The sequence below is a fragment of the Antedon bifida genome, chromosome 3 (assembly GCF_963402885.1).
Source record: "Antedon bifida chromosome 3, ecAntBifi1.1, whole genome shotgun sequence".
In the NCBI taxonomy this organism is placed as follows: Eukaryota; Metazoa; Echinodermata; class Crinoidea; order Comatulida; family Antedonidae; genus Antedon; species Antedon bifida.
Window position 1 is genome coordinate 5,122,891 of NC_136228.1, and position 13,367 is coordinate 5,136,257.

At 32.9% G+C, this 13,367-nt stretch overlaps 1 protein-coding gene across 3 annotated transcripts in view; it reads left to right on the forward strand.

Moving 5' to 3' along the window:
• LOC144838676 (dedicator of cytokinesis protein 1-like) overlaps positions 1 to 13,367 on the forward strand; it is a 41,515-nt gene that overhangs the window by 22,465 nt on the left and 5,683 nt on the right. For all 3 annotated transcript variants that reach the window (XM_078694111.1, XM_078694112.1, XM_078694113.1), the window contains 25 exons: positions 293 to 382; positions 735 to 835; positions 1,176 to 1,310; positions 1,648 to 1,759; positions 2,165 to 2,342; positions 2,697 to 2,824; positions 3,054 to 3,149; positions 3,753 to 3,946; positions 4,411 to 4,590; positions 5,147 to 5,357; positions 5,640 to 5,725; positions 6,141 to 6,297; positions 6,855 to 6,986; positions 7,445 to 7,558; positions 8,041 to 8,130; positions 8,470 to 8,574; positions 8,681 to 8,822; positions 9,292 to 9,373; positions 9,662 to 9,746; positions 9,969 to 10,055; positions 10,322 to 10,498; positions 10,909 to 10,992; positions 11,324 to 11,455; positions 12,234 to 12,394; positions 12,866 to 13,040. In XM_078694111.1, coding sequence (XP_078550237.1) covers positions 293 to 382; positions 735 to 835; positions 1,176 to 1,310; positions 1,648 to 1,759; positions 2,165 to 2,342; positions 2,697 to 2,824; positions 3,054 to 3,149; positions 3,753 to 3,946; positions 4,411 to 4,590; positions 5,147 to 5,357; positions 5,640 to 5,725; positions 6,141 to 6,297; positions 6,855 to 6,986; positions 7,445 to 7,558; positions 8,041 to 8,130; positions 8,470 to 8,574; positions 8,681 to 8,822; positions 9,292 to 9,373; positions 9,662 to 9,746; positions 9,969 to 10,055; positions 10,322 to 10,498; positions 10,909 to 10,992; positions 11,324 to 11,455; positions 12,234 to 12,394; positions 12,866 to 13,040 — 3,234 coding nt within the window. The remainder of the gene's footprint in view (positions 1 to 292; positions 383 to 734; positions 836 to 1,175; positions 1,311 to 1,647; positions 1,760 to 2,164; positions 2,343 to 2,696; positions 2,825 to 3,053; positions 3,150 to 3,752; positions 3,947 to 4,410; positions 4,591 to 5,146; positions 5,358 to 5,639; positions 5,726 to 6,140; positions 6,298 to 6,854; positions 6,987 to 7,444; positions 7,559 to 8,040; positions 8,131 to 8,469; positions 8,575 to 8,680; positions 8,823 to 9,291; positions 9,374 to 9,661; positions 9,747 to 9,968; positions 10,056 to 10,321; positions 10,499 to 10,908; positions 10,993 to 11,323; positions 11,456 to 12,233; positions 12,395 to 12,865; positions 13,041 to 13,367) is intronic.

The window sequence follows — 13,367 nt, forward strand, 5'->3', positions numbered from 1 at the left end:
AAATAGTGTTCTTTCATTTTTATGACTTAATATTCATATATAACTATTTGACTTCCTTGACTATTTCAAAATAGATGTGCCGAATATCATTTTAAAACTGTTATTTCAATCTATTGTAAGATTTGAAAGATTTTCTGGCACAAACATTTAAAATTTTGCATTAAAGTTTCATATTGTATTTTGGCAGTGTTGGCCTTCCATACCATATTAGAAATGTGCATGCCAATCTACTAGTTTATTGTTTTGTTAATATTTATATTTAGCAATGAAACAAAAACTCATTCTTTTACAGTTTCTGCAGGATACGTTGGATGCGCTTTTCAGCATTTTAAATGAAAATCATGAATCAGAAAAATATGATTTCCTTGTGTTTGATGCTTTGGTAAGATAACAAATATTGTACAAAAATAAAGTTTAAAAATAATAGTGGAAGTCCTTATTTGAGACACCCCTATTCAGGGGACACCTCTACTAAGACTTTCCCATAAAATGAATGAGGGGAAGTATATGTTTTAACCCTATGACCAACCCTTATTCAGGGACACCCATATTTTCTTCTGGACTATCTGTACTCTCATTTCTGAGGATGATCAAAGCGTATTGATTGCAATGTTGATAAGCTCTACAGGTCTTTTCAGTAACCATGGTGTACCACCAACTTTATATCAACATATTCATTTTCGCCCCATTATCAATATTTCCTCATATAACTCTTTCTGCCATTGTTTTTGCAGGTTTTTATAATTGGTGTTGTGAATGAGAGAAAGTTCCAACAGTTTCGGCCTGTTCTGGATACCTACATCACAAATCATTTCAGTGCAGCTCTGGCTTATAAGTAAGTTCATACTTAACTAAAAGTACAAAATATTTATATAAGCTGCTGATGTTGATAAGTAATATTTTCCCTTTTGATTTTAAATTAACAATCTTGTGTACTCAAATGGCATTATGGCGATGAGCGCTAACTGGCTAAACCCAGGGCCGTCTGAGCAGGGGCTGGAAGAATCAACAGGCTTTAAATTAGTTTAAAAAGGGCTGAAAAACCTTGATGTCTCCAGCATTGGAAGGCCACTTAGTGTTCTAAAACCAGGGTTCTCAGGCCTCTGTGTTACATCACTGCGTGCACTTTTCCCCTATGCCATAAATAATAATGATATATTTATTATTTATTTTAGCAAATTGATGATGGTATTAAAGTATTATCTTGACAATGCTAATGAACACCAAGTGCAAGATTCATTGTTCAGAGCATTGCGATCACTTGAACACATCTTCAAGTTTATCATCCGTTCCCGTCAGCTTCATGTTACGTAAGTTAAAAATGTTTTCAATAACAATCAAAAAATGGTTGTTTTTGTGACCAAGGCAATCTAACAGCAGGAAGCTGAGCTTCGGAGATCAAAGAGTTCTGTGGCTGTGACACGATTAGTTCCACAGCCCATAACAGACACCGCACGGCGCGGAGAGTATGTAGCCAGACATAAGATCAAAGCACTGTGACAAGTTCATATTTTGGCAGGGGAGCTCAGTGTCCTATTGTTAGATTTCCTTGATGTAACAATCTTTTTGAGTTGTTGAAATTGATGATATTTTAATAAACTGTAACATAAAAACTAAACAAGACTTTCATTTAAAAAATGTTTTTAGTATGTATGGAGAAACGCAAGGCAAGCAAGCTTTTGAGTCTTCCATTAGACAGTTGTTCCATTCAATCAATGGGGTCATGACCTATGACCTGGATACTACTTTGCGTTGTCAGGTAAGTAAATTTATAAATTGTCTTTTTGAACTGCTCTGAAATACATACCTAGTGTGATTATTAAATCCTTTTTTTTTTCACAACTTACAGAGCTGCTTTGAAATATGTACCTAGTTTGATAGTAAAATCTCCTTTTTCATAACTAAAGCTACACTATCAATATCAAACTAATTTGACAAAAAGTTTGATGTGCCGAAATATAGTAGTGATATACCCAAATATGGTAGTGACCCTTTTAAACAACTTAGGGAGTTTGTTGATTAAATCTTTTTCTTTCCTAACTTAGTGAGCTGCTCTGAAGCGTGTACCTAGTATGATTATTAAACCCTTTTCCCCTAACTTAGGGAGCTGCTCTGAAGTATGTACCTAGCATGATGATTAAATCCTTTTTTTTTTCTAACTTAGGGAGCTGCCCTGAAGTATGTACCTAGTGTTATTCCAGTGACAATGCAGATGTTCAACCCCAAAGAACTTGCATCATATCTGAGAGACTTTATTGAGAGTATGTCTAAGGACAGACTAGTAAAACAGAAGCTAATGTTTATGGATGAGCTAGTTCTCAGTGATCTGTTTGCTAAGCCAGGTATGTTTCTTTATAAAAATTCTAAATAACTGTCAACCATTTATGATCATAGAGGCAGCATTTTTACTATCAAACTTATTTGAGTATATCTAAAGCCTACACTATCATTCAAACTAGTTTGATGACAAAAAAAAGGGGTTGTGCCCAAATATGGTAGTGATATGACATCATTATGTCCATATATGGGCACATTACACTTTTTTGTTTGATAGTGTAGATAGAGCTTTATTGTATTGTATTATATATTATATGAATTTGGAAATTTGAAGGTATATAACCACACAACTTCTTTGTTTGGTATTATATACATTAACTTCAGATGTTTTAGTTATATATTTTTATATGTTTATGTAGAATGCCGTGGTATAATACTATGCACCATTGCACAGCAGTTAAAAGGATTGATCATTGAGCAAATAGAACTACAACACAGTGGCCAAGTACTTGGTAACATCTTACACAGGCTATGGAGTAACAACGTTGTAAGTACTATAAAATATCTTGCCAAATAAATACACTAATTCCTGAAGGTTTGATTTGGTCAGATGTGTTGACCTACTCTAACATAAACTGTACTTGATACTATGTACATTGAGAATACTTTTGCTTACTCCACAGTATACAGTATATAATTATCTTACTATCATTATCTTCCATCATTTTGAATAAATAAGTAAATTTATTTATTAACGACGTATCATTTTGTTGCAGGGTCCTATTCACTCAGACATCAGTGAATTAATGAAGATATTGTTACGTACAATAATTCAGTCAGTTGTGTTTATGGACAAGGAAAGCCCCATAGTTGTAAGTATTTGAAATGTGTATATATTTGTAATGCAAAATAGTGTAAAATAGTAAAGTCTAAAATAATTAATGATGCTTTACTAAATCAAGCCCATAGCCGAATGGAAGTGAGTGAGTGAGTGCCAAGCGGTTAAGACAGTGGAACCATGATACGTAGTCATAACATTGGCAGGGGTTCAAGGCTCACTCGCTCCATGATTCTGGTGGTAGAACGAGTCTTCTTGGATAAGGACTATAAACCGTATACACATCTCTCAGGTGCACTTTAAAGAACCTAGTACATCTTTCGAGACGAGTAGGGGGTTACCCCGGTGTACTAGTACACACACAGCCACTGTCACTCACAATAACTGGGCCCTCTGGGAGAACAGTCTTTGACTGAAGAGGTCATCCACTATAAATAAATAATAATGTGTTTAGGCCAATCCTAGTCAGCATGCAAACTACTTTGATATACTAGATTTGACCTAAATTTCCACTTGCTTGCGCTCGTAACAAAAAGAACTGTAAAAATCCTAGTTAAGGGCTTGCAAACATGAAGCAACACCTGGATATTAAGTTAAGACACCTGGATATTAACCTAAGATTTGTGTTTTATTGTAGGGTCAGTTTGTGGCGTGCATGATGTCATTACTACGACAGATGAATGAACATCATTACAAAGAGTACATCAAGACGTTCTTGACCAAAACTGACCTCATGGATTTCCTGATGGAGATTCTAATGGTGTTCCGCGATCTTATTCTCCGAAATGTGTTCCCACCGGATTGGGTCGTTATGATCATGCAACAGAACAGGTAAGAACATCCAGGGTTCAGCCAGGGTGCATATTGTTCACCATGGTCATAGTAACCAATATAACTTTGTAACCAATTAATAAAATCATAGTTTAAATAGGCCACTTTGCAGTTTTTATAAAGTTATTCACTTCTGTAAAAAAAAACAAAAAGAAATAATTATTTCACTTATAAAAAAGACAAAAGAAACATTTATTTTTAACCAAAAACCATTGTCTGACAGACAATTTAAGTATTTTTTGCTTTAAATTACATTTTTTCAAGTAAATAATTTTTTTTGGATCAAATTTTTGGTCAAAATGAATAATTATTATGTGACATTAAAATGGTATATTAATAAAAAATGTGAAAACAAAAATTTGTTAGGGGGGACAATATATCTAATTATTCTCCTAAGTATTTTAATTCAATCAAGTAATTTTAGGTTTGTAATTATTTAGTTTTTTACTAATTGTCTTGTTTAGCATCTTCCTGGGAGCAATGAAGCACTTCTCTAAGCTACTCTGTGAAACATTTATTAGAGAAGAGGAATTTGAGTTTCAACTCTGGAATAATTTCTTCCATTTATCTGTTGCTTTTGTGACACAAGATCAGCTGCAGCTGGAACACTTCTCATCTGTGAAGCGAGGAAAGATTCTAGAAATGTGAGTTCTTTTATTAGGATATCTTTAGACAATTTAAAAGTTTATAATCATTGTTTTGTTGTGGGTTCTCTTTGACGACAGTGATTTAGTTCACTTTGTCTCTTGCCTTGTCTCATACATGCAGTTGGGTAGCCGAGTGTTTAGGACACTTGACTGTCATACAGAAAAACCCTGGTTCAATTCCTGACAATTCTCTGTCTACTCAACGGTAAATGATTACCTGGTTGAAAATACTAGGGAGGGTAAGGTGGCGTGGAAAGGAACTGGCCACCCTACCACACAATGCAGAGGCTTGTCAAATGAGCTCCTAACAGCTCATTACCCTACGTTCAGAAATGAATACAGGACTTGCCTTTAAATGTCTCATATTCCTTAGTTTATATGCCTGTATATTTTTTTGATTTGTACCTTGTTATTTTTATAGAATATTTTGAACTGAAATTTTAGAGCACTATGACTTGAGTGCCCTCAATTTCAATGAATTAATATAGAGAAATGAAAGTAGACTATAAAAGTGGACAACCAATTTAAATTATTAAAATTTGGAAATCAACAGATATGGTGACATGAGGCGTCAAGTAGGATTTGAGATAATCCGTTCCATGTGGTATTACCTGGGTAAACACAAGATAAAGTTCATCCCAGAGATGGTTGGCCCGTTCCTAGAGGTCACGTTGATTCCAGAGGTCGAGTTAAGGAAAGCAATCATTCCAATCTTTTGTGATATGATGCAGTGTGAATTCAACATCAGGAAAGATTTCAGAGAGGTATAGTTTTTATGATATGCACATGGTAAACAAAAAAAGAAAAATTGTGTGTTTTTTGGGGAACATAATAGTTGCAATCAATTTATGTTATACAGGGTGGTTCCCCCAATACCCCAGGTTTTTGGTAGTTGACTGTATATAGTATTTTATATTATGTACATATTACATATATTATGTTATATTACATATATTATGTCGGTTTTTAATTAATAAAATGGAACAAATTACGTTTGCCAATTTCATAAAAATTCTTATTCTTTATATGTATTCTGTATTATCCAGTTTGAGACAGCAGTGATTAGTCAACTGGATGTGCTGATAGAGGGAGGAAGTGGAGATGAGAAATACAAGCACTTATTCTACACAATGTAAGTGTATCATAAACTATACAAAAGTTATATGTGAATACAATTTCATCTGGTATCAGGATGGCAATAATATAATAGTTGCTCATTAATAATAAATCAATAAAAACTTTCGTCCAAAATAGTTTCTTTCTTTCCTTCTTTATTTCCATTCATAAACATTCATTAATAAACATACATACATAAGCATAACAAAGAGAGAAAAATAATGAGTTCATTAGCTTAACTGTGAGTTGTTTGTAATGCAGTATCTGTAACAAAGTTAGCTGATCAGCTCAAGAAACTAGGCTGAAAAGCGAGTTATTATATTCATTTATCTTAAAGAAAATTATAATCTATATGCTGTACCCAAGTTATGTTTTGTATGGCTCATATTTAGTTAATATATTTATTTGTGTTATCATTTTTTTTTCAACAGAGTTGGTGATTTCTGCAGGAAGCATCAGTTCCTGCATCAAGAGGGTATACGCTTTGTGGAATTAATTAGCAAGTTGATGGATCGTCTGCTAGACTACCGAGCAACGTTACACGACGAGAATAAAGAAAATAAGATGAGCTGTACTGTCAACTTACTTGTAAGTTGTGTAACAAGCCAAGAGCCTGAGACCAGCGGAAAAATAGGCTTAACTAGCCTCGCTTATGACGATTGTTTGCCCCTGTAATTTCCTGGCTATGTGCTTAGTTTTAAGATAGTTAATGTGTATCCTGATTGATTACCAACAGTACCTTTCATTCCTAGCATATGGGTTATTTGTTTTCGTTTGGTCTACAGCTAAAACACAGTTGTAGCTTGGTGTTGCCTAACTTGACACTACCAGCTTTACTTCTATTCTACTTGTCTCAGATAACAAATACCAACATACCTTATATATAATAATTTTTTCTAATAATCATATAAATGTTGATTAATGGTTTAAAAGGTAAAGGTATTTATTCTGGTCCTCAATCTTAACTGGAAATTGAGGAAATTTGGGTTAGGCCCTCCATGGACCCACGGCAGCCAGCAGTACAGCGCCTACCAAACCAGCACACCGGGAGACGAGCATCTACTCTTTTTAAATAGTGTACCAAGTTCTTTAAAGTTTTAACCTACAATTGTCTTAACAGGAATCCCAATTGTTTTATCTTTTAGAATTTCTACAAAGATATTGAGAGACAGGAGATGTATGTAAGATACTTGTACAAATTAGCAGACTTGCACCTGGATTGTGATAACTTCACGGAAGCTGGGTTCACACTGCTACTACATGCAGATAAACTCAAGGTAAACACACATTCACACTTATTTTTCTTGATCATCATATTTTATTATAATACTTATTTTTGAACAGGTAAGTGCTGTAATTAAAGCAAGGATTTAAATTTGTGCCTTTTTTCATATTTCTATTTATATATATATTGTAACAGGGGTTTCTACTTATAATAAGCTATGCTTCAGAGATTCCCCGTTTCCATTCTTTTGTTTTGTACTATAATTATGTATGTATGTTTATGATTTTGTGAATGGGAATAAAAAGAAAGAAAAGAAGAAGAACAACTTAATCAAACTCAAAATAAATACTTCTTGATTCTCTTTGTATTACTAAAGCATGTTAGATTCACCATTGAGGTAGTGTATGATACTGATATTTCTTGATCCTTTTCAGCATTCCATTGTGTTATTTTTGCATAATATTTTGCTGAAAATAATAAAATGATAATTGATTTTTTTTTAAATTACAGTGGTCAGATAGAAAGCTTCTTGGACAGTTTGCGAAGTTTCCACATGTGCATACTGAGAGGGAATTGAGAGAAGCTCTCTACTACAATGTTATGGAATACTTTGATTCCGGAAAGGTAAAATAATTAGTTATTTTTGTCTTCGTTCTGTCTCTCCTAAACTTACATTATACAGCATCACTATGACCAATGGAATTTAAATTTGATTTGTTTTGATCATCTGATTTGTTAAAGATGTATTGTACCCCTGAAAAAAATAATTCATTTTTAATGAATTTGCCATTTTAATGTCACGTAATAGTTATCCACTTTGACCAAAAATTGGATTAGGAAAAAAAACTATTTACCTGAAACAACTGTAATTTAAAGCAAAAAAATAGTCAAATTGGCTCCCAGCTAATGGGTTTTGGTTGAATTTAACCCTTTATTTTGTCATTTTATAAGTAAAAACATTTTTTTTTTTCTTTTTTTTTTCTACGGAAGTGATTAACTTTATTAAAACTACAAAATATTTAAAGTCTGATTTAGTAAAGTAAATTGTTCATGTTTTTGGGAGACAATACATCTTTAAATGGATAATGATAATTTTCTTATTGCAGATGTGGGAGAAGGCAATTGCTCTTTGTAAGAAATTAGTTGACCAATGCGAGAAAGAGACATTTAATTATCAGCAACTCAGCGCCATATTGGTAAGTGTATTGATACATTTATTTAGAACAAAAGTATACTGTATTTGATTTTATATATACATTCGGTATCTTATATCCATATAAACAACATTATCCATAAAAAATACCTTTGCAGCATAAAATGATTATTTATTATAAATAATTATTACAGAAAAATTACAAACACTTGGATCTCATCCACATCCAAATTTGTATACATCCAAAAATCCAATCTGAAATTATTTTGATTGTGAAGTTTATTATGTACCATTTTTCAAATGTTTATCCATCTTATAGCACTGAGAGACAGCAGTAAAGTGTGGATTACTAATAACAAGCATTAACATTTTATTTTGTCAGGTACGCCAAGCATCTTACTATGACAACATCTTACAGAAACCAAGGCTAACACCAGAATATTTCAAAGTCTACTACATTGGACTCAACTTCCCACCGTTTCTAAGGGTAGGTTTCCAATTCCTTCTTCCTGCCTTCTTTCCTTCACATCCTAAGCACATTTAAATGTTTATTTTGTAACAATATGTTTTGACATACTTTTCTTTGATTTCAGAACAAAGAATTTATCTTTCGAGGCAAAGAATATGAGAGGCTCGCTGATTTTGTTGCTAGGTTACAACAACAGTTTCCAAATGCTCAATTGATGAACAAAACAACCCCACCTGATGCTGACTTGAAAATGAACAAAGGCCAAAGTATCCTTTTTACAAGTAACGCTCTGACTACCCCCAAACTTTATGTGATAACAAAATGTGATGTGCCCATATATAGACATGATGATGTCATACCACTATAATATTTGGGTATATCACTGCCATATTTGGGCACATCATACTTTTTTTGTCAAACTAGTTTGATAGTGTAGACAGAGCTTTAAGCTGTAACTGTAAATCTTTTCTAGGGTCACCAATGACATGTTTATTGCTCAACCTAAGATTTCATTTGTTAAAAGCTCAATCCAGTTTGTTCTTAAGTACATACTTTAGTTTTAATTTGATGTTTATACTTTAGTTTATTCTAAAGTTTGTTATTGAGTTTATTTTAAGTTTAATTTTTGATGTTTATACTTAAGTTTATTCTAAAGTTTATTATTAAGTTTATTCTAAAGGTTGTTATTAGTTTATTATTAAGTTTATTCTAAGTTCATCCTTAACCAAATTTTAGTCTTGCAAATTGTTCCTGTGCAGCCAATGAGGGAGACGAAATCAGAATTTCGTGGGAAAATGATCTGTGACCAGATTTTAAGGTAAAATACACTCTCATCTTTGCTGTCTAAATTCATAAAAAAATAAAGGTAGGTAAAGGCAAGTCCCGTATTCATTTCTGAACTTGGAATGAGCTGTTAGTAGCTCATTGTACTAAGCCATGGCATTATGTTGTAGGATGACCAGTTCCTTTGCACGCCGCCTTATCCTCCCTAGTATTTTCAACCAGGTGCTCATTTTACAGCTGGTTAGACTGGGAGTTGTCGGGAATTGAACACTAAGATTAACGTTTATGACCATTATCCTTTTGTTCTCACGATATTCTGTAGCTACTACGAAGTGAATGAGGTGCAACGCTTTACTTATTCAAGACCATTCCACAAAGGACAAAAGGACAAAGAAAACGAGTTTGCTGTGAGTAATTCTAAATATTCTCTGTTTTATGTATATTAAAGTCAACTATCCCAATACCGGACACCTTGGGATGGCCTACTATTATTATGTCTGGTTTTCTGGTATTCTGAATGTGTTTTTAATTAATAATGCTTCAAAAAAGTCTCGTTTTTGGGAGAGTTGACTGAATTACTATAGTCATTATTAGGATTCTTGATAAATAAACAAACAAACTTTTTGCAGACAATGTGGATTGAGAGAACCTACTATGTTACGAATTATGAGCTGCCTGGGATATTGCGTTGGTTTGAGGTCATTAGCCAGAATACGGTGAGTCGACCAGTATATTATTAGTGAACTTTCAATTTACAACCTATGTATAATGTGTTGTTGGTAGCTGCAAAAACTAGAATCCGCCATAACTGTTTTGAGGAATCAAGTGAGTCTTAATTTCCCCACATGTGCAAAGTCAGGATTGAACCCTGGATCTTGAGCTTGAACCCTGGATCTTGAACCCTGGATCTTGAGCTTGAACCCTGGATTAAAATAATAATAATAATAACCTATTATTTTGATTTGTGTTTTTGAAACTACAGGAAGAGATCAGTCCATTGCGTAATGCTATTGAGACAATGGAAGAGGAGAACAAGAAGCTTAAACGAGTAATCACCCAGCATCAAGCTAATTCTAATCTGCCTATCAACCCCTTAAGTTTGCAACTTAATGGTGTTATTGATGCCGCTGTCATGGGAGGACCAGCCATGTATGAAAGGGTTAGTTTTACTATGTGTTGAGGTTATTAAACCTGTTTTAAGGCCCATTGACACTAGGACGATAACGATCGTCGATAAATATATAACCATGCATATTTTTTTACATAAAAACAATTTTGTGTTTGTGTATGTTTGTGGCGATTTATTAAATTAGGATATTCGCCTATCTAAAAAAACCTTTTTTTATATAGTAAATCTAAATGTACCAATTGAAGTCAAATTTCTTTTGTGTATACAGTTGAACCTCCCATAAGTGGCAACCCTCAGGACCGGGAAAAGTGGCCGCTTACGGGAGGTGACCGCTTACGGGAGGTTCAACTGTAGTTGAAGACAAATACAAATATTTTATGGTATAACTTATAGATATATAAAATTATAAATACAAGATTAATATGTTTTTATCATTTCAGGCTTTCTGTACTGAGCAGTACATATCGCAGCATCCAGAAGACACTGTTCTTATAACCAGACTTAAGGACCTGTTTGCTGAGCAGGTAAACTCACATAATGCATTTAAAATAGTTTAGAAACAATATGATAGAAATTTCAATTATTAATTTTCATAATCAACTTTTGATATCATAAAGTATTGAGTATTTCAATATTAACTCTTCCAATACCAGAAACCTTTCAACTGGCCTAATATGTCCGTTTTTCAGAATGTGTTTTTGATAGTAATCAAAATGAATTTGAGTTCTTCTGGACTTTAAGAAAGCTCTGCTTTTTCGAGAATCTCCATTTTTTCAGACAGTCCGGTATTAGTAAAGCTGACTGTATTATAAAAAGTAACTGATTTTTATGTGATTTATTTTTGTCATGATTTAGATACCTTTGCTTGAGCTTGGCTTACAAGTTCACAGTCAGAAAATGCCAGAAAACCTAAAGAAGCTGCAAGAGAAAATGGACAAGATATTCAGTGAGAGGAAGCAGTCTGTGGAACAAAAATATGGCAAAAAGGTGAACACCTTTATTAAAAAAAATTAAAAAGATACCAACATTTTATTACATTGGGAGGATTGCTGGTATTTTGTATTTTAAACGATGTATTTTATCTGTATTTTTGTATTTTAAACGATGCAATTTTATCTGTATTTTACCAAATTTTAATGTATGTAACTGATTTTTATATTTATTTAAACAAACAAAAATAATTTCAATCCATGTACTATATCTTACTGTGTTTTACTGATTTTCTTAATTGAGAAGAAAGAAGGAAGGCACGGATTTGGTGGAGGCATTCAAATACATGTGATCGATTGATACCCACTTTACCCTTTTTCTCTTCCTCATGGCGAGGACTTGAGAGGCCATTCAATAAAATTGTTTAAAAGTCTAATCAAATTATTTCTGATTGGAATAGATTACCGGAAGATATCATTTCTGCAACAACAGTGGATCCTTTAAAGAAAAATTAAATTTCTCAAGGACTATACAGTCTATCTACCAAGTAACAAAGGACCTGTGGTTTGCAGGTTGATATGTCTGCTTACCAATCCCAGGGTCCTTTGTTCAAATTCTGTTATAGTCCCCATTGCGTGTCAATATATATGAGACTTTGTTTTGAAAGCATTGGTTTCCTATCCTGTAATTGGAGAGTTTCATGATTGCTGATGGACAAACTTTGAATGTCTTGGTTCAATTCCTTTTCTGGTCCCATATGTTGAGAAAAAGTAAATACAAATTTTGTATAGAGAGATCTTATAAATAATGAATATTTTTAATATTTGTTTTGTAGATTATTGAAGACCTGCCATCTTCTGATAAGTTAAGAAGACAACAGTTGATTTCAGGAGTATCCGGAAATTCTAGACCAACGTCCGTCTGGTCAACTTCATCCAACTCATCAGGAGATACACCCAGTTCAAGGAATAGTATTATATCAATGTCAGATCAATTGTAAGTCTTAGTGTAAAATCATATATAATATATTGCTTGTTCACAATAATATATATATCCATTAGAATTTGTTTATGCAATTTAAAATTTGATGACAACAAAAATCAGTTTAAAGGTATATTGTCCCCCAAAAACATGATTAATAAAATTAAATTTTGACAAGGCCATTTTGTAGTTTTAATCAAGTTAATCACATCCACAGAAAAAAAAATGTTTCACTTATAAAAAGACAAAACAAATTGTTAAATTCAACTAAAAACCCATTGGATGACAGCCAATTTTACTATTTTTTGCTTTAAATTACAATTTGTTTTCGATCCAATTTTCTGGTCAAAGTGAATAACTATTATGGAACATCAAAATAATTTTTTCAGGGGGACAATTAGTTATTAAACTATATCGTTGATTACACTTGACGTTATTTCACTGGAGTAGTAATTGGAATTTTAATATTGAATTTATTGATGACAGGAGCATTAGTTCAGGTAAAGGTGGCACCCCACAGAAGGAGAAGTCCAGCACTCCTGGCAAGAATGCCAAACGTAACAGCCGTGCTGATGTACATGTTGATGATAGTAAAGTTAACAATCATACAAACTCCAACTACAGAGAGTCTGGCCCAGAGCCTATCATCTTGGAGGAGAAGGTAAGACTCCAAAATGTGTACCTCTCATGTTAATGGGTCATTTATAAATACCTATATATTGTTTACTATCTTTATATGTTCAACTTGTATTTTGGTAATTTTATTATCACTGTATTTATGTATACATTTTGTATTAAATTCATAAAACAAAATCGTTTATAAAAGTGTTTATAAATCAGAAATGATATTCTAAATCTAAATTAAATTGCACTATTGTTTTGAAATATAAATGTTGAAATAATGGTGTTTTTTTGTGATTTTTATACCAATCAAAAATTTTTGTACACTTTTATGCTAATTTGTAATCCTATTTGCATGTTAATTTAT